General features: G+C 35.1%; 1 protein-coding gene across 1 annotated transcript in view; it reads left to right on the top strand.

Annotated features, from left to right (window-relative positions):
• The first annotated feature begins 3,505 nt into the window (after nt 1-3,505).
• Nucleotides 3,506-27,257, top strand: part of Sardh (Sarcosine dehydrogenase) — a 28,510-nt gene continuing 4,758 nt past the window's right edge. Inside the window, exons 1-13 of the mRNA XM_088227983.1 lie at nt 3,506-3,883; nt 6,543-6,653; nt 7,092-7,234; nt 8,820-9,029; nt 11,401-11,524; nt 11,771-11,979; nt 12,204-12,390; nt 12,635-12,725; nt 12,796-12,910; nt 15,573-15,710; nt 15,798-15,917; nt 19,049-19,191; nt 20,253-20,361. Of these exons, the coding sequence (XP_088084109.1) occupies nt 3,769-3,883; nt 6,543-6,653; nt 7,092-7,234; nt 8,820-9,029; nt 11,401-11,524; nt 11,771-11,979; nt 12,204-12,390; nt 12,635-12,725; nt 12,796-12,910; nt 15,573-15,710; nt 15,798-15,917; nt 19,049-19,191; nt 20,253-20,361 (1,815 nt within the window). The 5' untranslated portion in view covers nt 3,506-3,768. The remainder of the gene's footprint in view (nt 3,884-6,542; nt 6,654-7,091; nt 7,235-8,819; nt 9,030-11,400; nt 11,525-11,770; nt 11,980-12,203; nt 12,391-12,634; nt 12,726-12,795; nt 12,911-15,572; nt 15,711-15,797; nt 15,918-19,048; nt 19,192-20,252; nt 20,362-27,257) is intronic.

Here is a 27,257-nt window from a genome sequence, read left to right as displayed (position 1 = left end):
GTTCGGAGCCGTGTCATGTCGGTGCTTTCAGGATTCCCAACCAAATATTCCACAGCATGTCTACAATTGTAGCGTTTTGAAAATTGCTATTTTGTCAGCATTACGTCATTGTTTGGGATATATTTAACGCAGTGAACGTGTTAATATGTTAACAAATGCTTATATAATAATAAATAATATTTGATAGTTAAATATTTTTTAAATGCTGTTTAAGTCGTTATAAGTTTGATCATTCAAAAATCAAAAGATTGTTTATATAAATTATTTTCATGCTTACATCTAATTCTTTCATCTATATTATATACTGTCGTTCAAAATTTTATGCCGTTTTACAAAAGCTTTTACTTTGTTTTTATGTGCATATTTACATAATTAAATATTTATTTATTAATAAAGATTCCAACCCCAATTGACTTTCCTCCTTATTCTCCCTTATCCATCCTCAAAAGAAACGAGACAATTGCTGCAATGTGCCTTTGGGGAAGCCTAATTTAAATTTCATACATTGCCATTTTCGGTAATTACTAAAACATTTTGAAAAAAAGCACACTAGATTATTAAGGTCCAACTTATCATCCATAAAAACAATAGTAAACAAAGACGAATAAGTCACTAATACACATTATGGTACTAAAACTATGTGGAGGGGCCTAATATATATTGTCGGGGTCACCAGTTGTGTTGGTCACCGATTGTCGACTCTACCATTGTTTCTGTAGGTAGGTCGACCAGCGTGTAAACGCTATGCGGAGATGTTTTTATACCTGCGCTGCAGGCTAACATGTGGTGTAGGAAATAGTTAGAAGTTCTAAACCCAACACCTCACGCTTGGCCCTCACTTTACTCTTCAAAAGGTTGCTTCTAAGTTCATAAATAAAAGGAAGTCTGTACTTACACGAGTAGTTGAACACTGTTTGTTAAAAGCAAAAATACAATGAAATGAATGAGATATGTTTTAGGATATTTAACTAATAAAATGAAACACTGAATTTTTGTTGTCTATATTCGACGACGGTTGGTGGTACCTACTTCTGAGACACCACACGCCTCCCCTCCGAGTGATAACGTCCTCCAAGATGAACGGTGGCTCGGCTTCACTCGCGCAGGCATCTCCAATGTAAAATGCCGCATCCTCTTCTCCACGGGGGTCTTCTTACTTGTCGTTGGATTATATTGGATTTGGCAAAGGAATATTTTGATGATGGACGGGGAGTATTAAGGTGTAAATCTTTTTGGGAAGTGGATCCTCCGACCTGACCTGGCTGTAGTCGTGCCTGGAGTTGCTAATGTTCTCTCCTCCCTTGATTTTTGTTTCAACTATACTTGTCTTTGCATCCGGTTCCAGGATGTAAACGCCGCCCTCTGGTCAGCGCCCTGCTCCCCGAGAAGGAAGAAATGTCTCCCCCGTTCCCCTTCCGGACGCCCGACCGACCACTTTGCGCAGCATTTCGTATCTCCCATAATATGCATTGAGGAAATTCAGTGTTTTTTTTTTATGTGTTAATAGACAATAAACTAAGTCAAAAATTAAAAAAAAATAAAAAAATTATGTAACATATTATCAGCGCTGTGATTTTTTAATGTTTTGTGATTTTGAAATGACTCAAGTTCTCTGCGGCGAAGTTGTCCCGATTGATGGGTATCCCAGTAACCGGAAATGTATCACAACACTCTTTCATCGGTTGATTTTGGAGAACTATTGATGTTGTTCAAAATATTTCATTTTTGTTAATTTTTCCATACATTTTTGAGAAACTTTGCGTACAATTAAATGATCCAATTTTTACCGCTCGATAGAAAACATTTTTTTATATTCGATTTTCCGTTGCACTTAACTTCTTCATTGTCCCGTATCCTTGAAAATATGTGAGGAAACGAGAAAAGAGTCTTATCGTTAAGAAAAAACTCCTGTGTTTTGTAAATAACAGCATTTATCGATATTATTCCTGGCCAATTACCTTTCTTTCCCATCTCTCCCTTGACCCATCCTTATGGTATCTACCTTACATCAAGATAGAAGAAATACAAAATTAGAGCATTTGGATTTTGAACAAAACAAAACAACATTTTGACATTACATTAGATTGCATAAAAATTCTTGGATTCGTCACGCGTCTTCGTAAAAGTTATAAACGGTTACATAATTCATAGTAAATTTCATCATCCAGCGCTCAAAATTGAAGAACATCCAGGTAGGACCATTTCCATGTTCCTTTCTTTTCTTCAAATATTTCGAACCTTTTACAAAACTGAATGAAATTCTTTTTTTTTCTTCAGTCCACTTTTCGTTAAAACCCTATATTGTTGTTACAAGTATTTTATATACCTATACAGACAGTTATTACAACAGAAGCCATCTGAGATATCTATCCATCATATAAAATCTATCGAAATTTAAATTTAATAAGTACTCAATAAGTAGATTTTAGCTTTTTTAAAAGGCTTGTGTTATGAAATATTTAGTTCCGTGTATGTTCAATTTGTTAACAACTTTACTATCCACCGAGAGTGACGGGGGCTAAATAAGAGAGTAATGATAATAATCAGGAATTAATATACATATTAAAGAAAACAATTCATGGACGCTTTGTAACTGTTATTTTGTTTTTGACTTTTCTGTTTTCCCTATTCTAGCCCCTTATAATATAGTCGAGTTAGTTACTATAAATGAAATAAATAGTGTTTTTAATACACACATGTGTTTTTTAAAGATCTGCACAGACAATTTGTATCAATTGGCTTAGTTAGTCGTGTATATGTATGTTTCTTTTTTAAAATTGTATTTAAAATACAATATCATACCTGATGGTGCATAGGGTGCTGCATTAGTATAGTAGATGCGACGTATTTTGACTATCTGTTATATTTATGAAGGTAAGGTGATCATAAGGCGGACAATTTAAATTATAAAAAATAAAAAAAAATTGATTCTTCGAAATAATTCGCCCTCTCTCTAAAAGAGAGAAAAGTTGAAATTACGAGGAAATGCAACAATATGGAGAAGTATTATGCGTAAGCAAAGAGTCAGCGGTATTTCTATCTTCTCTCAAAAACATCCCTGCAGAAAAATAGTGTGATGGTTTTGAAACAAAATATATTTTTAGAAATGAAATTTTAAAAATTGTGAAGTGATATATTTATGTGTAATATAATATGTCAGTACATCTTGTGTAAGACCGTTATTATTATGTAATGAGTGGGATAATGAACTATAATCTTCCACGAATCAGTCTTCGCATTGAGAAGTTCACAATCATTACAACTTTGTCAACACACCGATACAGATAACAAAGAACAAGGAACAGTGTGACATTTTCCGTCTATCTGCTAAGGTCACAAAGGGTGAACTTTATCTTTCTTCCACACCGTCACTCGGAGAAATACAACTTTTTATATTGATATTATTTTCCTTGTTTGACTTATTGCCTATAGCTCCGTAATTAGGATTTCGTAACATTCCATTTATTTTAATTTGTGAATCAATTTACCCTTCGATGTCTGCATCATAGCTGTTCTCGGTATTTGCGAATCGTGGTTTTGTGAGCTCCGATTCTAAAGTAATCTGAAAATACCGCCAGTTGAACAATAAATTATTTAAGATACCTAATTCATACTTTTTGATCACACTGTTTTTTTTTTAAAATTAAAACAAATATTTTTATAAAAGCTTTATTTCTTATCAGTAAAAAAATGTTTAAAGAGTATAATTTAGTTGGGAGTTGTATTTAGTGTGACCAGTGGTGGGCGAGACTGAATCCACAAATTGAGATGGTTCGTCTTTTATCGGTTGCGAAGGCAGCGACAAGAAAGAATAATGAACTCTGGAGAGTTCCTAAAAGGAGAGCCTCCGGAGTTCCATCACAAGCCGATGTGGTAGTCATAGGTACTTCAGGTTACACTTACTGTAGCTGGTAATTGGGTTGTAATTAAAACCCACCTTCGAATAAATCATTAGTCATTATCATCCCTCTTTTTATATTTTTAATTCATCGGTTACCTTAAGGTAACCCATCCTCTAACAAGGATGATTTGTGCCATACAGAGTGCTTTAAATGTTTAAAATATAAATGTTCAGTTTAAAAGTTTGTATCATTTTTTTTTTTGTTGGTATAGGTGCCAAACTATTTCCGGGGGTAAGACGTAAGACTGATAAGACACGAGATGAATTTAAGGGCCCCGCATGCATATCCTTCATACTCTGAACTGAACTTTCCAACTTTATCAGCCATTTTCGTTTCCCTAGATTCCCTATATTTTAACCAATAGATAAATGGAATGTATTGATTTCTCCGGGAGATAAGAAACACAATCATTTTTAAGCCTAATTTGTTTTTCCAGAGAGCAAATGATCAGTCAACAATTGTTTTGAATATTTTGTCCAGAAATCAATCCGACATTATTTGTCGTCTCAGATTGAGTGGCATCTCTGAACATTCTGCTTGTAAGGTGTTTATTGGAGATGAGCCCATGGGTCCTGTGATTAAATCTCGGACACCTATATTGAATTCTTTCGAGTTTCAGATTAAAATATTTAGGGAGAGGGTCCCATAAAAAACTGCCATAGTCTGATATTTTATTTATTTATTTATATCCCTTAGTTTTTTGCACATTATTTGAGACATAAGTCCTAACTTCATGGGACTAAAAGTCCTGTTTTGAGATGGGACGAGCAATTAGTTGACACGGACACATGAGTATATCACCACAAATATAGTAGTATCAGAAATACAAAATGCTTCTACCTGAGCAATTTCATTGTCTAAGGGTAAGACCCCCATCAAACTCTGGAAACAGCTCTTAGGGGATGCAGTCTTAATTTGCATTTAAACGCAACATAATCAATACGAGGCTTCTAAGAGAGTTTTTAATCTAAAATAAGATCTAAGAACTTGGCTTCATCGGAAACAAAAATCATAACGGAGTTAGAATAAAGCTTTATGTTTGGGATTTTGTGCGATTTGGCTTTTTTCATGGGAAATATTGAGACCATTGTATCATGGTATCAGTGAGAGAAACGATCTTTTTACTGGCGGGATGTAAAACGACTTATCAGAATTATTTTTCTGTTCTTTTATTGTTGCTATTAGTGATATTTGAGATGGATGCTACCTCTGAGTAAGATTTTCCTGCTATAGGAAAGAGTTTAGAGGCCTTTTATGTTTTTTTGGCAAGCAAGTTTGGGGCATGTAGTGATGGGTTCTGGAAAATTAACACATTTGATTGACTCGAGAGACATACAGGATTCACCCAAATGAGAGTCTCCACGTTAGAAACAATGAGGAGTTGACCTACATTGTAGTTTTAAGTGCCCATACCTACAACAATTATAACAAATCATGGTGGGGTGAAAATATAATTCCACTTTCAGAGCATTATGAAAAAGGTGTATATGCTCTGGAAGAGCCCTCAAAAGTAACAATTAAACTATCTCTCCTGATGTTCGATCTTTAAAATTATGCCTTCTTGCAGCAACAATTTTACCAATGCCAGGTGGCACAGTGACCAAACGCATTTTTGTTACCCTGTACCTAAATATATATGGCTTAAAATTGTTTGAATTGGGATGGGGGAAAACAAAAAGGAATTTGCTGGTTTTCGATTCTCAAACATTATGGAAATTTTATTTCTTCCTTCGGTTTTACTCCTCCGGGAGAAATATGTTCAGCATTATTTACTAACAGAATTTTCCCAAAAAAAAGAGAATGGATTGGCTTTAAAAAATCTATTTTTTGGATAAAGACATCAAAAGGTCCGCAAGTATTACTGGGGTACGTAATAATTACTGCGGCTTTTGTTTCACTATTAATTTCATTTCCCAAAACTGTGGGAGCGTTTCTTCCAAAGAGTCTACTTTCCCAACCCTGGGACGTTTATGCCTAGGTTTAGACTATAACAGGAGACATTCTGCCATCCTCCACAACAATAACATTTACTTCAATGGAATCTCCATCAGGCGGTTTTTCCTTACAGTCCATTATTTAAATTATCAACAAAAAAATCATATAGATGTATTTATATATGATTTACTAATTAATAAATTATGTAAAAAAAAACATTTTTACTAAACCAATAAAATTTTAAAAGGTGACAGAAGAGAAAAAAAACTTGTACACTGAATTATAAAGATTATTGTTGTATGGAAGTGTCAAATTGTATATATTTAAATAAACTTATATAACTGGATTAACTAAATCCAATATATATATATGAATGCAGAAAACTTTAAAACAAACGTTCAACACACTAAAACATAAAATAAATTGTAGAACATTTTGACACACAACTTTACTTTATGATTTGACTTGACAGTCATCTAACCCCTTTCAGTAAATCAGAAAAATAAATAGACTCCAAGGCGAAGTGCAGTTATTCACCATTAATAATAAAATGACAATGATAAGTTGTTATTATTTTATGTTTTATATTAACTAGTTATGTTGGAAGATTATGGTTAATAATCTTTATTTGGAAAAATCTTAAGTAAAAAAATAATAATCCTTATTACGGTGTGATACGATAAGCTTTATAATGTATGGTCCCAGGAGGAGGTATTGCGGGCTGCAGTACTCTGTACTCACTCAGCAAGCGCGGAGTTAAGGCTGTACTACTGGAGAGGGCTCGCATCACCTCGGGGACGACTTGGCACACAGCAGGTTAGTAGGGTTCATTCCTGAATGGGATTGTTAAGTGTAAAAACCTAGTATTAAAACTTATTTTATCGTGAGGTTATTACTGCAACTACTAAAACATATATTCGTATCTTCCTCCATGATTGATGCAAATAGACAAGTTGCGATGCATTCAAATAATATTATGCTGATTTGAATATTTGTAGCATTTCTAGAGGAGGATACAATAATGTATTTTAGTGGTTAACTCAAAAATGTTGATTTTTAAGTTACCTAGTAGTGGTAATTACCCAACGTTATTTATCTAACCTAATTAAAAACTACATATTTGTATTATTACAAATGCACTTATATGCTGATGGAATTTCCTATATCTTCATGTTTCAGTCCTCGGTGTGCTTTCAATAGGGAAAAAATAAAAATTATTGCTCTAATTTTATTTCTTTACTTACACAATGATAGGGCTTGTGTGGAGTCTGCGGCCCAACGACGTAGAGGTGCGGCTCCTGGAGCACTCCCGGGCTGTGTACTCGGGGCTAGAGGAGGAGAGCGGGCAGCCCGCAGGCTGGACCAACAATGGGGGCCTCTTTATCTCGCATACTCAGGTACTGCATTCTCACAACTCGGGTACTACAGTCTCACAACTCGGGTACTAAAGTCTCGTACACTCGGGTACTACAGTCTCACATGCTCTAGTCCTACAGTCTCACACACTCAAGTACTATGGTCTCACACGCTTGAGTATTTAAATCTCACACAGTCGGACGTGAAGATGTTTCTCCTAAAAGACCTACATTAATCTGCACATAAAACTAGTTTTTTTAATAAAAATGTTCTTGCACTAAAATCCTATTTTAATAATATTATTTTAAATAAATCTGAATCTGAAAAACTCGCAATATTTTGTGTTTGTCAAAATGTTTGTAGACAAAAGACTAGATTTCGCCCCTTAGAGTCATTAAGATTAACAAATTACAAAAGAGAAAGGGAACATTTTAGAGAAGGGAATACGGAAGTCTAGGCATTTACAGGGCTTTTGACCCGTCGTTGGCTGGTTTAAGTGTTTTTTTATATTTTTTTATGGGAGTCGCATTATTTTTTATCTTGCTTTATAATATACAAGGTTTATATTTCAAAAAGAGGATTTTCTGCTATTGTATTACATTCTTCTTTGCAGTCTCAATCCTGGGGATTGATTTGCAGCAAAGTCCTGCATCTCGTCCTCCATTGGTCTCTATTTTCTGCAGCCCTCTTCAGCTCCGCATAAGAGGCGCAGTTAAAATCTTCGCACACTTGCTCTAAATATTCCCGTCGGGGGCGTCCTCTATAATTTGTCCCCTCAGCCATTCCCTCTATGATGTCGTGCAAGAGACCCTCATGGCGCATAATGTGGCCGATCCATCGGGCTCGCCTCTCTAAGATGGTTTTGATTAGGTGCCTACCTTCTTCGATTCTATTGAGAACCTCGTCATTATTTTAGCTAAACTCTTGGAATCAGGAAGGATACTCTAATGTGGTTTAAGTGGTTACAACAATAAAGGTTTCAGCTCTTTAACTTCAGTAAAATCAACAGATGGAAGAATTGAAGAAATATGGATGTTCAAACATAGGCAATATGGTGAATGTTTAAAGTGGCCACTTAAACAAGCCAATGACAAGTCATAAGCCCTGTTAATGCCTAGTCTTCAATATTTGAATTACTAACATATTTTTTTTTTTTTTTGTTTTTAAATACCTGTATTTCAAAACATGTTTACTTTTGGTTAATGTGACGCGACATTCTGTAACGGTGACGGTTAAGACGGTGACAGCACCGTCTCCAGAAGGATTTTACAGCATAGTCTTTTAAGGGTTGATAAAGTGATTTGTACGTGTCCGGGTGGACAAAGAATACAGTTCTGTGTGTGAAATAGAACCAGAATCCTGGACAAGTGTTTTCGTCACGATGGATACTCGACAAAGAAACTCTAGCGCAGTGTGCAGTGGTTAGTAGTTGTGTGTGGGTGGTTTTACACTGCAATATTCCACTGTCCCTGGATCGGCACCCGAAGCGAAGGCCGATTACCTTTCCTTTCTCTAAAAGATGATCTAAATACATCGTATTTACTTTCCCAATGCGGATGAGGGTCTGAAGTTGATGATGATGATGAAACAAGAGATAGGTTTTTTTTATGAATGATTAAAACGTAGGTGCGCACGGACGAGTACGCCCGCCTGGCCACGCTGGGCAAGGCGCTGGGAGTGCAGAGTGAGGCGATCGGGCCGGAGGAAGTGCGGCGGCGGTGGCCGCTGCTGGCTGGACCGCTGCGCTCCGCCCTCTTCTGTCCCGCCGACGGGACCGTGGACCCCGCCATGGCCACTGCCGCTCTGCTCAAGGTTGCTCGCGCACGAAATGCTCAGGTTAATACGCATTCTTTTATTGGTGTTTCTACCGATGTATTTCATATACAACAGACATATTTATTCATGTATTTATTTCACATAAATTTATTTTTTATTTATTTATTTATTCACACTCTTTATCAAAATACAATTCCATATTCACTTTGCCCAGCTAACAAGGGTACATACCCCGTTCCAAGCTAGGCAATTACATTTTAATATATCATAATACTTAACAAATTAATATAGAGCACAGACAAACAAAATATAAACTTATTCGGATACACATTTTGATTCATATACATACAGACATACACATATATACACACATATATATAAATATACACATATATACACATGTACATACACACACACGTACATACACCCATGCGCATACACATACATACATTCATAAACACATAGACAATTTATTTATGCGAAACTTCATGGTTGTCATCTATAAATATATATTTTTTAAATTATTCTTTATTTTTTATATTTTATTTTTGACATCCAGTAAGGTTCTCCAATCCGTGGCATGCATCAACTTTTCTGACTCCCTACGACCAATGTCAAGAAAGAGCGAGAAGACATAAATCTTTATATTTTTTCTTATCGTCGATAAGTACAAGAATATATCCATTTGATACTTGGGTTAGTTACATATGTGTATATTTTTTCAAACCAGATAAATAAAGCCCATATAAAACATTTTCTAGATCGAATCGTCGGATTTCTAACTAACTCATTTCTAACTTGGGTAACTACCAACTTGTGCTAGAAATCCGACGATTAATGTTGTTATATTTTACTAGTTGAGAAATACTGCAATTTTAATGCGAAATGCTCATCCCAAATCAACAATTCAAATAAAACTGAATGTTAAATATTATAAAATTTAATTTTATATATTTATAAATTATTTTAATTACTTTTTAGGCCATGGTTATTTGATGCCATTTATGAAGACATCTCATTTTTCCCAAATTTGTAGCTACTGTAATGAATAATTTAACGTAGTTATGCAGAAAGCAGCCAGTCATAGAAAGGTGAAACTGAGATAATCGCACTTTTGTGTAAAGATTAAATAATCAAATCTATACAACAGTGGGAATGTTTTTCGACTTTAACAAATGATAATCAATGAACACATTAATTTTTTTTACAAGAATTTAATTATTTACTTGACCAGTTTAAACCATTTTAAAAGTACTGTAAGTGCTTTGGGTGTTTTCTGCAAATTGACAAATGCCGTTTTTGTGATCGACACCATTTTTAAAATGTGATTAATACAATTTTTTGTATGAAAGCGGCCTGGCTGTTTTTAGCAGAACATAGAATTGACCTTACTGCATCCGATAACATCAATATCGCATTTTTCCAAAGTTGTGGACTGGCAGTTTTCTGCATAACTATGTTCAATTGTAATTTCTTTGTTCTACTGTGTTTGTAATGACTAATGACTTATCCTAGAAACTCGACGAAATATAAAAGAAAATCGATGTCACTTTTTTCTCACATCTGTCGTTCTACAACTACATCAATATGCAAAACATATTTATTTATTTAGTAAACGCCCAGAAGGGGAGGAGAGAATGGTGGGTAAAGTTTGTCCTATTTTACTCACACTGGAACATGTGTCGGAATCTGATGGTCCTTGTGGCTACATGAAAATTTATCGGGGACAGTAATTTTGGGCAATCTATTAGGGTGCATATCAGTTTGTGCATTGGTAACCTCAACTCAGACATCAAAGTTTGGTAGCAAATTTCATCTACAGGTTTACCCTTTTTGAACTGTATGTAGTGTAAAAACTTCCACTGAACTCTTTCCAGGTGAAAAGAGTTGCAGTTGTACAAAGGGCTCCAGACTGACGATGCATATTCCAGTTGTGATCAGACCAGAGCATAATACAAAGGTTTTATTGAAATAATGCTACTAATTTTTTTTTAATTCCGGATAATGAAGTCCAGCATCTGCTCATTAGCAATTGTCATTCTATGGTGCGTTAAGGTTAGCTTTTTACAAAAGTTACCCCGAGAACTCTGATTTGAGGGACAGTAGTTATTAAAGTGTCGTTAATGGAGTATGATGAAGGAATAAGGTTATGTGAACGGCAAAAAAACATGTGAAAACATTTGTTTACATTTAAAAACAAATGGTTGAATTCACACCAATTAAAAAGTATATCGATATTCCCTCGAAGGTAAAGTATGTCATTTGTGCAATTTATTTCTCTAAATAGCTTCAAATCATCAGCATAAAGCAAGAAATCTACATTAGAAAATTGTGTGGGTAGATCTATAATATAATATGATATGTAAATATTATAATATGTCATTGTTATCATTTCCATGTCCCGACTTGATACATGTCTTTTTTGCTTCAGGTGTTTGAGGGAACTCCGGCTCTACAAATTCAAACTGGTCCAGACTCTCTTGGAAGACAGGAGGTAAAAGGAGTCGTCACAGCTAAGGGTATCATCGCAACCAAGTGTGTGGTCAACTGTGCGGGTAAGAACTTGTGTTTTTATATTGTAAACCTTCGCCTCATGGTGCACAATGCGCTAATACTTCAATTGCAACATAGCTCCCTCTTGTGATCATGAAGCATGCCTACAAAGTGTCGGGACCATCCCAGACTACCCGTGTGTGTTACAGGAGCGTGGGGCGTGGGTGGGCCGACTAAGCTGCCATTGTGCCCATGAAGCACGCCTACGTAGTGTCGAGACCATCCCCAACTGCCTGTGTGTGTTACAGGAGCGTGGGGCGGAGGAGTGCGTTCCCTGGGAGGGCTGACAGGACTGCCCATCGTGCCCATGAAGCACGCGTACGTAGTGTCGGAGACTATCCCCGGGGCGCGTGGGCTGCCCAACGTGCGCGACCACGACAAGGCCTTCTACTTCCGTATTCAGGGAGATGCTATCTGTATGGGGGGCTATGAAGGAAACCCTATATTACTTGATAAGGTGTGTGCATGCTGTTACTACAGCCATTTGTAAATGGAGTATTCCTCTTGTTTCTCACATCTTTATTACACTTATTAAATTAATGTACAGTTTTACATGCCATATACACATCATATACCGCTACACTTTATAATGTAATGTTAATGTTATATAAAAAATTCACATTAAAAGTATAAATGAAATTTCTTCTACTATTTAAGGCTAAATGTCTCATTACTGTACAGGGTGTTCCGGAAGACTTCGAGTTCCAGTTGTATGAGCTGGATTGGGGGGTGTTCAGTACGCACGTGGAGGGGGCGAGTCAGCTGTGCCCCGCCCTAGCCAAGGCGGGCGTACGCTCCACGGTGTGTGGCCCTGAGTCCTTCACACCCGACCACAAGCCACTCATGGGGGAGGATTCCAACTTGTTCGGTTAGTACGTCCAACTTGGCATCCAGTTCTCTTCTACAAAAATTTGGATGTAGTCAAAATATTTGTAATAACTCTAGTTCCTTTTCACTTAACTTGTGTTTGTACTGTAATTTTCTTCTTTTTGTGAGATTTTGAATACCCATCCGTAAAATATAATCAAATATTATTTTTAATTCTAAAGTGTCCTCTGGTTAGGTTAGTCTTCACCTAACACGGCTCAGCCTGTCTTTGTGATGGTCCACAGGTCTCTACCACAACTGCGGCTACAACTCGGCCGGTATGATGTTCTCTCCGGGCTGCGCGGAGCAGATGGCCGACTGGATACTCAGCGGCAGGTCTGTTGCCTATTGCCATAGTTACTCGACTGTTAGTGACTTCCCTTCTACTAACTCATTTTCTTGGCAGGCCGTCTCTGCCGATGTTCACTTTTGACGTGCGCCGCTTCAGCCCGGAGCAGCTGAAGAGCCAACGCTGGTTGAAAGAACGCAGCCACGAAGCGTACGCGCGCAATTACGATCTGGTTATATTTTTAATTATTATTTGTAAATTCTTCACCGTATTTATTGGTAAAAAACACTATTATTTTAAACAATTCACATATTAGGTTGGGGAAAAAGTATTTTCGTATTTTTCACTTAATTTTAATGCTTTATAAAAAATATTACAATCATTCGATTTAAGTCAAATATGCACTGTTCTGTTTGATAACTTGTTGCTAATGAGAATCCAACTTCACAAAGCCCCTCTCGTAGAAGCCCTTGTCCCTATTGGCAAAAAACACGGACAACCAATTTTCACAGGGCTCTATTGAGGCCAAATTTGTACCCCCAAGCGCGTTGGCCATAGACAAGAACGGGTAGTAGTCACTCGGTGCCAGGTCCGGACTATAGGGTGGATGCATCAAAACTTCCCATTCGAGCTCCTGGAGCTAATGGCGCGTCATCAAAGATGTTGAGGCCTGGCGTTGTCCTGATGAAATACTATTCCTCTCCTATTCACGAATGTTGGCCGCTTCTGTTCGATCGCCAGCTTCAAACAGTCGAGTTGTTCACAGTAAAGGGCAGAATTGAGCGTTTGGCCATAGGGAAGCAGCTCTTAGTAGAGTATTCCCTGCCAATCCCACCAAACACACAGCAACACCTTCCTGGCCATCAGTCCTGGCTTGGCCACGGTTTCATTGGCTTTTGACAACGATCTCGGTCGCTTGACATTGTCGGAAGTGACCCGCTTTTCATCTCCAGTCATCTCCATCATCCGCTTTAAGAAATTAGTCATTTTTGTTACGATTCAGCAGCGATTCGCAGATGGAAATTCGGTCCATGAGGTTATTTTGCATCAGCTCGTGTGACTCCTAAACATTTTTCAATCCAGCCTTCTGCAAATGGTTCAGAACGGTTTTATGATCGATAGTCAGCTCCTGGATGATGCTACGACTGCTAACACGACAGTCTATCTCGATATTTTTAATGATTTTATCGAAATTTTCGACAACAGGCCTGCCAGAGAGTGGTGCATCATTCACCTCCACTACACCAAAATTAAATCGCTTGGACCACTGTTTTTTTTGTATCGCTTTTTGGTCACTTTTGACGCGTTTTTCCCTTTCAGATAGTAAAAATGTAATATATGGAGAATTTCTTCCTTTTAGACCTCCATACTCGACGCATGATAGTTCACGACTGAACCCACCAAGCGCAATACTGTCAAAAAAGCGTTTGTAGTATACACTCACATTTTTACAACGCCGTATCGTATGATCCGAAATGACCAATAATGAACGAGATATACTTAGTTGAAAAAAATGGCTGCAAAATACAAAATGACTTTTTCCCCAACCATATATTATTGTGTATATATGTATATAGGTACATCAATATTTATATTACAATTTCTATCGAACTGTTTATTTAAAGTTCATCGGTATTTACCGTACGCATTTATGTATTCATCATATATTATATACATATAGTGTGTATACTACAATTATTTACTTTAATATACACAATATCTTATCAATATGTATTTTAACTAACCCAATTCTACATTACAATATGATATTACTTTTGGCTGTTACCTGGATTATATTTTTGATCAAGATCAGAATGAAAGACATTTCTAAATGTGTTTTTATTTTAAAAAATCATTTTGTTTTAACCTGCTTATAATTTAAATAAAAAGTTTCTAAATTTTATAAAATAATATTTTGATACCTGTAAAATTTACCTTTTAATCTGAATTTTTTAATTAATTAATCCTCTTTTTCCATAAATGCTCGAGCATCATCTGTTTGAACTGTTGTTATTTTAAAATGAATAATTTTTAACTGCGAAAATCTGTAATTCATATATTTTTTTTGTATATTACTAATAATGTAATATTAAAACGAGTCCACTTCATATCGTCACACAACGAATGTCAATCGCTGATTAGCTCAAAAGATGTTTCAAGGCTGTTGTTGCAGGACGTGAGACGCACGATATACTTCAAAGTGTAAAATAATATACTCGCACACGCAGCGCCACCACTGGTGTGAGATCCGTGAACTAAAAAAACTTTGGCTGCCAGACCATACAATAATCATATCGTCAACATAGTGTCAATAATGATTTTGTGATAGTCTTCTCTAAGTGATCCATTAAACATTTTTTAAAACGTTTTATAAAAATCAAAATTTATTAAAAAATGTTTTTAAGAGGTTAATTTTTTATAATATAATATAACTTTTTTTAAATATAATAATAACATATCATTTTTTATAATTCTATGAGTTATTTTAATTCCTTTGTCGGGAGGTTAGTGAATAAACTAACTACATCGAAGGGTGAGATTTTCTGAAAGTATTATGTTTTTTAAACTATCAATTAATTCCGAATTGTGTATTCCACAAATAGGTTTAAAATTTCTGTATTTTGCTTATTTATATGCTGAAGCTGACATATAGTCATTTATGTCTGTAGTAAAGGCATGTCACGAGAGCGATGAGATCTGTTATTGGTCCATCAAACTATGTGGATTCTGTAATAATTGTCTTTACGTGTCAACCTGTCATTTATTAAAAATGAAAATTTTTGAATTGTAATAAATTTTCATCAATATGTTTCGCTAACTAATTTGAATGTTTAAAAGGAATTTTTAAAAAGGGTTGTGTCAAAACTAGCGAATATAGCGATAACATGTGTCAGGTGTTCCCGTGGGACGAGCCGATGGGGGGGCGCGCTTTGCAGCTGTCTCCGCTGCACGAGGAACTGAACGCCGCGGGCGCCGTGTGGCAGACCAGGGCCGGCTGGGAGCGCCCCGCCTTCTTTCTGCCCGGACAGAAGGTAATATTATTGTCCTAATACAGTAGAGCATTTTTTGTAGCCTATGAAAGTGAGTCATGTGGTTATACAGGTTGTATTCTGTCCCAGATTCCCCTTCCCGCATACGACTGGGGTGGCCATTACGGCCACGAGCGCAACACAGACAGAAGTTACGAGGACATCTTGTCGGGCGACCACACATTTGGTTTCTCCAAGCACCATGATACGGTGAGTGGACTGCGAATTATTGTTCCCATGGTCCCATCACCAAATATTAGCCACCTTATAATTTTAATTAGTTTTTCACTGCACCTTATGATTCTTTCTTTCGCCTATCTGTTAAAAAACCTGCACTTTTTCCCAATAAAATGTGCCCCGCGCCCGCTCTACACACTGATAAAAAAAAGAGCAGTTTAGAATTTATTATTTACATACATGTATTGTAAAATCTACATCCGAGAATTGATTTCTTTTCATAAATATTGTTTTTTTTTTCATTTATCAATTTCTAGTAATGTAGTCATTATTATGAATAATCATAAATACACAAACCTATTTAATATTATTCCCATACATACAAATATAATTTTAGACCGGAAGACTTTCAAAACATAAGCAAAATAAGAACTCTTAAATTAATTTTAAATAAAAAATAATAGCAAAAATAAAAAATAAAGAAAATTACAGACATGCAAAACCCAACAATTATTATAGTGAAGTGAATTGTAATTTAACAAGATAATTAAACTGAATGAGGAACTTCAGCCTACGGGAAATTGGTTGGAAAGTGGAAAACACTACTTTAAACAACGTCACTGGTTTATATGAATCAACTAATGATAAGAGAGTTATGGAAGATTTCTAGTTTGCTTGCTGTCAATGGACCGATGGGTGGAACTGATCGAGAATAAGCAGAAAGGAACCTCTGACATCACACGCGGAGTTATTTCAGAAATACAAAACTTTAAAAAATAATAGCGCTGATAATACGATATATAAAAATAGAAAAAAAAATTTTGGCTGAGTTTTATAGTCTACGAGCTGAACCCTGCTTTGCTTTCGCTAGATTTGAGTTCTTGCTAAATAGATTAAATTAACACAATCGAAAATGTGATATCAATTATCGTATTAAGTCCAAATTAGATATGTTCGTATACATTGTTATTTTTGTGTTTCGGTTTACATAAATTGTGAATTTTGATAAATAGGTGTTCAAACATTGTTTTCCTGTCACTGTCTTGAAAAAGACAACTGCATTTCAGACCTTTTGTTAGAATAGACAAAATTGACGTTTCGCTGTACCATTTTCCGCACCTCAAAACTGAACAGATTTTGTTATTTTTTTAGACAGAGTATCAGAATAAAATTTTCCGTATCGGTATGTTTTGCGTTTTTCTAAAATAGTTATATTTGTATACTGTGCACCGTGCGCCCGAAGACTATAATGTGTAAAAAAGAGCTCTGCGCTGGTTTGGACATGCGAATAGCGAATGGACCACGAAAGAACAGCTAAAAATATTTACAATGTGAATGTTCGTGGATGCAGAAATAGAGGAAGACCGTGAAAGACATGACATGACCAAATCCAACAAATACTTAAAGATGGGCATGGTAAAAGTCGGAATCATCGGCGTGCGTGCATAAGAAGATCTATGAATGTAGAGGAAGCGAGATTTGAATGCAAAGATAGAGTGATGTGGCATTCTATCCTCTCTGCCTACCCTTACGGGAGAACGGCGCGATAGTTTGTTGTTGTTATTGTAAAAAAAAAACATTTTTCTAGTGCCATAATTCAGAGAGAAAATACATGTCCGTTCGTATGAAGAAAAGTCGGACCGCGTTTCACCTTAAGATTAAACATAATTAAGTGTACTTACAAAACTTTACTAAAAAATCTTTAGTAAAAACCGTTCAAATAAATGTAAAAAAGATCTAAAAGTATATGAATTGTATATGCAAATATTTAATTTAAGTAGGTACCCAAGTACTTGTTTGTGTTTGAATTCCAAAACATAAAATAATTCCGTTTTTTCAAATAACGAATTCTTTTAGCAAATGTCAAACTCTGCTTAAGGATACGATTTTCAAAAATGTATCAAATGTTAGTTAATATTATTTTATTCATAGCATACGCACATCAAACAGAAGGCGACTCAACTACTTATAAATGAGTAGGTTTATGTTTTGACCCATTAGTTTCTTTGTAGACGTCGCTCAGTACGCAACTCCTGATTTGAATTCAACTATGCCATGTTGTGTCCTTATAAAGTGAAGAAATACTGCTAGGATCTTAAAGAAACAGGATGCCATCACATTTCATATGTAATTAGCTAATGAATGTGTATATAACAAATGCATTACCTACTTAAAAATTAAATTATTTTTCCATCTGTCAGATTGTCGAAAAAACAAAATGGAAATTTCCTTAGTGCTTCCAGGGTAGTAAAGCTTTTTACCCTACTTTGCTCATCTAATGAGAGAATGAATGAAAATTGAATCTCGAATTAAACAACTCTGTGGTGGACATTTGACCGACATTATCTTCAAAACATCAAATATTATTTGACATGATATAAAAATATCCGTTTCATGTTAAATAAAATTTGTTTCATATTTTAAGTTCAAAGATCATTAATTCAATTACTCTTATTAAAAGACCCTTTACTTGTCTACTCTGTTGTGTCAATCAATGTTGCTGCGTGCACAATAAAATTTTAGAGAAATTAATAGATTGCTTTTTTTTACCTTACATTTGTGTTACGGTTATATTCTTCGCGATCTGGCAATATTACCTGGTGACTTCAAGTATGCGCGCGGCGAAAGTGTGTCTAAGTGGGGGAATTATCGGACACAGTCCGATGTATTCAAATATGATTCTAGGACTATTCTTAATTCTATGATTTTATTATATATAATTTCTACCTATAAATATTTTTATTATTTATAGGTAAAAATTATAAGGAATTCAATGAAATAATCTGATTGGGATCCATAAAAAAACTAATGTTTGTAAACATTAAAAAACCAGCTTTTTTATAAACAAAAAAGAATCTCCATCCTTTTTTTGTATCCGCATTCTCGGCGAATGCAACCCTGGTGATGGATAAAAAAAACATTAACACTCGTAATTTTTTTTGTTGTGTTTGTGAGCTATAAACCTTCTCGTGGCAAAGATGTACATTTATCTGAAAGCCGCACATAAATCGGTCTGGTAGTTATCGAGTCCATTGAGGAAAACCATTTGAACATTGCCTTTTATTTATATAGATAGATTAACAACAAAAAAAAATAACCTCTGAACTTCCTCATCATGTACCCTCACCGAAAATGTATAAAACAAAAATAATAACCCTTTTAAGATTGGAAAAGAAGCTCTCAAGTGTCGCAACGAGGCTGCGCTGTTTGACCTTTCTTACTATGGAAAGTTCTATCTCATGGGGCCGCAAGCCCAGGAGGCGGCCGACTGGATCTTCACAGCTGACCTGAGAAACGCCCCCTCAAAGTACGTACTGCCTTACCTCTCGAAAACAAAAAACGGTTTTACAAAATTAAATTGTAGGTCCGTAGTCACGTCAACAAACACGTTTGCGACTTGCGACCATCGATGAACGGCAGTTGCAATATGGAAGGTTGTTGTGTGCGCGTTGATCTATGGTCGCTTAACCCTTGAACTGCTAAACAATGATATATCATTGTTGTTAATACGGGCAATAGAAGTCTAAACAGATTGTTGGCGACGTCATAATCTCCTAAAAGGTAAATAAATTTAGGAACTTGATGATGCACTCTCCCGTCAGTGGTATTAAACATTTTTGAAAAAGAAAATATTACATATAATTGAATTGATTTAGTTAGTTACTGTTTTTCAAGAAGTGGAATTATTAATTAAAATCCACCTCGTAAAATAGTGTTTACCGCGCATGTTACTACAACAAGAGCAGTTGAAAAAAAACATATTTACAAATAAAACAAAACAATTATAGTTTTTTTACATAATTTTGAATACAATGTAAAAAAAATACCGGTTAAAGGCTACTCCGAACAACTTCACTTTCAAAAAAAATAATTCATGACGATTTGAGTTTTTTTTTTCACTAGTTCTCTTATTAGTCATTCTTCTGTGAGTTGTCTCAACACTATCATCAGTTGATTTAGAAGAACTTGTGAAGTCATATAGAGTAGTTCATTTTTATGTTTTTTTTTTTACATTTTAGAGAAACTTTGCAGTACAATTAAATGCTTTAATTTTTACCACATGTAAGAAAACATTTTTTAAACTTAATTTCCCTTAACCCTTAACTCATTAATTTAGCGGCCAGGCAGTCCCACATTTTTTTACAAATTTTCATTTTTAAAATAAAATTTGTAATTTTGCTACTTTATTTTTATCAGGACCATAAAATGCTTTGATTATACCCTTCTTTGCTTAACTCACTAATGCAAATTCTTAAAAAATAAAATACGCAGAGTTAACTGACTTTCCCTATGAAGAGATAGTGAAGGAATAGGTCCTTCTAGTCAGTGATGTACAAACAAGTGTATAATATTGTAACATAATTGTAGCAAGGTGGTGTACACGTGCATGCTGAATGAAGCTGGAGGAGTGGAGGCTGACCTGACTGTCACGGTACTGGAGAACGGCTCTGGAAAGGTGGCCGAACCTATGTCCGAGGTAACTTTATTATTATCCTGCTCATTATGATGCTTTTTTGAGGGAAGAACGCAAACAAAAAGCAGTACACGAGATATAGATATATACACAAAAATATACAAGAAAGTTACTTCCCTACAAGATTGTCTTGATATGCAAGAAGATCTTGAAAACTTCTCTACTTATTGTGTAAATAATCAGCTCATATTAAATCCCCTTAAATGCAAAACAATTACCTTTACGAGAATAAAAAATCCAATAGATTATTCGTATTCTCTATCGGGTACAGTCTTGCACCGTGTCCAAGAAATACGAGATCTAGGTGTAGTTCTGGACTCAAAAATGACATTTCAATCACATATTGATAAAATTATTGAAAAAGCATATAAAATGTTAGGTTTTATTATATGCGTATCTAAGCCTTTTAAAAATGATCTAACAATAAAAAATCTTTATTATAGTTATGTAAGAACCCATCTTGAATTTGCGTCTATCGTTTGGAATCCACAATACATTACTTATATTGACAGGCTGGAGAAAGTACAAAACAAATTTTTAAAACATTTGAATTTCCGATGCTGTCTTATATTTCCAAATCATGACTTATCTGGACGTTTTCACAAACTGATTAACCTTGAAAAAAGGAGAACATTAATGGACCTCACATTCCTCTATAAAATTATTAACAGTCTAGCTGATTCGTCCCAGCTCCTAAATAAAATTCAAATTAACTGTCCATCACGTGCCCTACGAAATCACCCAACCTTTAGAATACCTAGTGTCAATACGAACTATTGCCAGAATTCGTTTTTACACAGATCGTGTTCCACTTTTAACAGCTTTTTTAACCATATAGATATATATCATACAGGATTACAATTATTTAAAAATAGTGTATTGAAAACTTTTGAATAAAACTCCGGTTGGTCCCTTTTTCTCTTATATCACTCAAATTACATACATTCATATTATTATTATAAATTAAATTTCTCTTTTGAAATTTTGTATTACTACTAAAATCGCTTTAATGAAATTTTATCGACTTCTCTTGGTTTAAAATCTTCTCCTTATATTGCTTTTTCAAATTTTAAAGATTACTTGCTATACTTGTTATTCCTTCTTTATTTTTTCTTTTTTCTCTTTTTTCTTTTTTCTCTGTTGCCATTGGCATGTTTTTATACTTTTAAACTACTTTTAATTACTTGTATTATATATGTTAATAAAATCACTATATTGCTGCTCTTACTATAATGTGTCATTAATTTTGAAGATGTTTTTTAAATTGACCTAAATTTAAATTTAAATTTACTGTCTTATATTTCAATTAAAGATTCTTCTCATCGTTTCTTTGAATCCCTTAAAATAAATAAGTTATTTATGTTTTTCCTTCATTTAAAAAAATGTTATTACTATTCTATTTTACTTTTATATCGGAGCATGTTTTCATTCTTTATTTCCATTCTTAATTCTTAATTACTCTCACAAATTTTCTTCATTTTTAATATTATTTCCATTTGTAAATACTCACTACAAACTACAAACCTTAAAATATATTTTTTCCACTTAAATTTTAATTTTTAAACAACTTTCATTTATGTTTTCTTTTTCCTTCTCTTTTTTATACTTTCATAATTAACCTTACATTTAATTGCTTTTTAATATGGAAACTTCACTGGTCCATTAGAATTAAGTCCAATTGTGTAAAATATTAAACTTTGTAACTGTACTGTATGTTTCCTGAATAAAAGAAAATAAAATAAAATAAAATAAAAAAAATAGGCGCATTAGCAATGGCTGCCTGCCTATAATGAATAATAATAATAATAATGCCAAATAAATTTGTACAAAAGTACAGTCAATGCCTGTTAGACTGGTTTTTTTTTCTGGTATTTTGACATGATTAACTTATTGAAAATTTAATTTGGATGCATTTCAGTATCTAACTATGCATTTCTTTCGATAGCTGGGTGGTATTATCGACAATCCTGAAATGATGCGGCGAATTAGTCTTTAAGTTCCCAACGTCAACATAGACGGTTATGCCTGTTGGAAGGGCTAAAAATTTTGAACAATATTACTTTGTACATAGATATTTTACACATCTAGGAGGGAGTTTATTTTATGCGAGATATTCTTGCTTTTTTAACATTTTCTCAATATACTATAAAAGAAGACAAAAATTAAATATAATTGTAAAGATTATACGTCATCATAAAGAAAATTTTCTGCTTTACAAAATATTGTCAAACACGACTGAAGGTGTCGAAAATGCTCACTTTCGTCTACTAGATATTCTATTTCGAAGGTTTGTAATCAAATAAAGTAATACATGTAATACAAAAGCAAACACAATATCTTGTAGAGCAGAAGAAAAATACAATTGAATGATGTATAATCTTTACAATTTTAATATTTATTTATTGAGGAAATCATACAGTCTTTATATAAATACAAGGTACAAAAGAACAATTAAAAAAAGTAAGACCAATTACAGATTTTACACTAATTTATTATGAATTCAGGAGGAGAGGGGAAAAATAATTGAATTCTAAAATAGTAAAAATATTAATATTAAATAAAAAGTACATAAAAGGGAGAAGACATTGTATAGCTCCAACTATACTTTCCTCCCTCTCTCTGCTTCCATGAACATCAGAGATATCTCTGCTTCCATGAACATTTATATTTCTTTGTAAACATTTACAACCAACAATAATTCATTAGATTGTAGTGTTAGCTGTCAAAATGATACAATGCCTATTAAAAGTGCTCTAAGTTTTTTGTGTTTTTGCATATGTTTTTGTGAAGTTTTTTGTAAAATTTGTGTTTTGGATCATTCTTCATTATTTTCTACATTTACCTAGTTTATTATATTCACTAATTTTTATCTTAAATTTAAACATTTATAGTTTGTAATCTTTATAGTATCGTTTTGCAACAATAATCAAAATTTAACTATTTGTAAAATTTATTTTCTTTTGCTATCAAATTTAATTTACAGATAAGTTCCCATTTTAGAAATATGGAAAAAGGGAAAAAACCTCCTAATCCTCCAGATGGGAATAGAACAGAAAAGGTTTTAAAGGAGAACAGTTGCAATTTAGGAAGTCCTATTTAAAAATTATAAATGAAAGTGGAATAAAACTATAAAGTATTTTTATTATTATAATTAACTATGCAGATAGTTAAAAAACCCCAAATAACCAATCTCTCCCTCACAACACTGCAAAATCTTCCTCATTTAGAAAAACTATTTATCAGGAATCTTCTCCTAGTGAAACTCCTCTGCCTAATATTTCCAAATCAACGATAAAAGAGTTAAACAATTTATCTTACCCATCTTCATCGAGCTCACCAAATGGCTGCGCTTTACAAAAAGATTCTCCAAAAACAGAAGACCTCTCCAAAATATTATCCAACTTAATCTCACTTATCACTTCAATTATTGTAAACCCTTCCCAATTACCGCCCAACGCTGCCAAAACTATTACCAATTTATCTCACCAACTTCAATATGACTTATAACAATCCAACAGTAATTTTATCTAATAAAACTCTCTCCACCTCTGACTGCACCGCAAATTCATCTCACTCTATCACGGCCATCAAATTACTATCAAAACTCAAAATTCTTCAATGGAATAGCCGTAGTGCTTTTTCCAACAGAATCGACCTTATTTCTCTGTTGAAAAACTACTCCATTGATATTGCTGCAATTTCAGAAACTTGGTTCAAATCTGGACAAACATTCTCAGTCCCAGGGTATAATTGCCTCCGTGATGACCGTCCCGACGGTAAGGGGGGCGCTGCCCTTTTTATTAAAAATCACCTTTCATTCTCCAGGATACAGCTTCCGCACACTTCTAACTCCCAAATAGTAGCCGCAAACATAAATGATGTTGCATATATTTCAGTGTATTGCCCTCCTAATTCTCCCTTTGATATATCATTCTGGAACCCTATTATTTCATCTCTCCCTATAAAGCCTTTTTTATCCTTGGAGACTTCAACGCTCACTCTCCCAGTTGGGGTTCTACATTAAAAAATCAGGCAGGTAACAATATATTAAGCTTTATGGATGAAAATAATCTCTGTGTTCTGAATGGTGGCTCCCCGACTAGAATGTCACCCCCCCACTCAATATCCGAGCGCTATAGATCTTTCTATATGTTCTAGCAATCTGGCATCTTCATCTTTGTGGACTATTTTAGATGATCCTCATTCCAGCGACCATTTTCCCATTATCCTACCTTTCTACTAATAACAGTAATAAAGTACCTTAAAAAAGCCGACTGGCACAAATTTTCAGAATTCCTCGAAAAAAATATATCTTTATTAAAACCCATCTCTGACTCTAAAAGTACCTCTGATTGTTTTTCTTCGCTGTTAGAGACAATAGTTGCAGCTGCGGAGTCTAGTATTCCAAAAACCAATCCTTGCAGTGCAGCCCGTCACGCGCCTCGGTGGGACGAGGACTGTACTCATGTTGTTAAGGAAAGAAAAGAAGCAATGAAAGCTTTCAAGAAAAATATGTCATTGGATAATTTTCTGTTTGCTAAAAACTCTCAAGCGAAAGCCAAAAAACTTCTCTGCATTAAGAAACGTCAAGGATGGTATACATTTTGTTCCTCATTAAGTCCAGATACCCCATCGACTTTAGTATGGGAAAATATAAAACGCTTCCGGTCCTCTTTTATTCAGCCCTCCCCGAAGCCATCTAGGTGGGGTTCTCACCCTTCAAAGATGAAACTTTTTTATAACAACTTCATTCGTAGTAGACTAGACTAGGGCAGTTTCCTTTGGGACCCGCTTCCTAAATATTTATTTCTTAAACTAGAAAGAGTACGGCTGATTATTGGAGTGATGAAATCATCCCCAATAAATGCTCTCCAAGTAGAAATCGTAGATATGCCACTTAATATCCGAAGACAACGCCTCTCAGACTCCTTTAAACTAAATTCTCCGTGTGAAACAAATGGGTGCTGGAACAAAAAACCTATGCCTCCCCTTTATCGAAGTTTAGTTAACCTCACAGACCTCGATTTCCCGATACAAAAACACAATAATATCCCATATTTTCGAACTCCCTACGAGGCGATAGTGCATAATCCATGCTGTATAGAAAATGTCGGTCTAGACAAATCAACGAGCTATCCCACAGACGTAATCAACCCATTGTTTAGTTCTCTATTACAATCTAAGTGGCCAAACCACTTGTACATATATACGGACGGATCCAAGATACAACTCGCTGACTTCAGCACAGCAGCTGTATTAATCCCGGAATATTCTATCGAGTTGACATTCAAACTACCAAGTCCCTGCACAATAAGTTTTTCTGGGTTATTATGCCGTGTGTCGTTCGTACTCTCTACCGACGTTTCGGATCGCGTTACAGCGTCCATCATCAGGGTTGATGTTATTTGTGTATGAATATGTGTTACGTTAGGTACTTAGAATTTTTACCGTGTCGTAGTCGTTTTTGTGTGATGTTATGTATTTGGGACTTGTACCGTGTCGTAGTCGTTTAGATTAATGTGTACGGATAGAATTTCCAAAATCCTTAAAAAACACCATATTAAAACTGTTTTCGGCACGTCGGCAAAAATAAGAGATTTTCTTAAATCAGCAAAGGACCGGGATCCTCTCGAAACCGACGGCATTTACAAACTGGATTGTAAAAACTGCCCTAAGGTTTACATCGGGCAGACTGCCAGAAATATAACAAAGAGAGTAAAGGAGCACATGAGTGCATGCAGGCTCGGCTACCCCGAAAAATCGGCCTTGGCCGAGCACCACATAGAAACGGAGCATAAGTTTTCCTTTGAGCCGATAATCTTAGGGAGGCCAAAGAACCACCAAACACGACTAGTAAAAGAAGCAATTGAGATTTACAAACATCCCGACAACATAAACAGAGATGATGGAATGCGATTAAAAACATCCTGGTACCCAGTCATAAAGAAATCGCATAAAGATTGCAATGTAACACAGATTTGTGATACGGTATAGATCCTAAGTACATAATGGTACACATTAATCTAAACGACTACGACACGGTACAAGTCCCAAATACATAACATCACACAAAAACGACTACGACACGGTAAAAATTCTAAGTACCTAACGTAACACATATTCATACACAAATAACATCAACCCTGATGATGGACGCTGTAACGCGATCCGAAACGTCGGTAGAGAGTACGAACGACACACGGCATAATAACCCAGAAAACTTATTGTGCATCTTAACGGCCGTGAAAATCTAAGAAGTTTAATTTACCAAGTCCCTCCTCTGTATTCACAGCAGAATGTCTAGCTATAAGAGAAGCTCTTTATTACTCTCTATCCCTATTCGATCCCCGTATAATTATTTTCACAGATTTTTAAGCGCAATTAATTCCATCTCTAACAACCTGTCCAAATCTCATCGATGCGAACTGTTATGTTCTATTAGATCTATTTTACGGAGACTGAGAGACTCCAATAGAGACGTGAATATAACTTGGATTCCAGCCCACTCGGGTATCAGGGAAAACGAGCGAGTCGACGAACTGGCAAGAGAGGCTTTGACAAGCGGTTAACCTCCTTCCTTCTTCCATTCGCAGATTTCAGACTTGTCCCTTCTATTCATGAAACAGGCTAGACATCATTGGGATGTCCAATGGACTGAAAGCTGCAGAATTGTCTAAAAGATTGGTATCCAACATTTGCAGGTTAAGAATTGGACACTGCTGCTCTAACAGTCACTTGTTTAAAATTAACGTAGTTCAGAGTCCATGGTGTGAGTGTGGCCAAGACTTGGAAACGCCTGACCACATACTTTTTGGCTGCCCAATAACAGAAGGACATAAGAATTATTTTAAACTTACAAACATAAATTTTCCCATAAATGTCGCTTCTGTCCTATCCTC

Source organism: Micrasema longulum, unplaced genomic scaffold, assembly GCF_059751315.1.
Source record: "Micrasema longulum isolate JH-2025_06_02 unplaced genomic scaffold, ASM5975131v1 h1tg000550l, whole genome shotgun sequence".
In the NCBI taxonomy this organism is placed as follows: Eukaryota; Metazoa; Arthropoda; class Insecta; order Trichoptera; family Brachycentridae; genus Micrasema; species Micrasema longulum.
The sequence above is the reverse complement of the archived record's forward strand: the minus strand, read 5'-3'. Positions and strand labels throughout refer to the sequence as shown.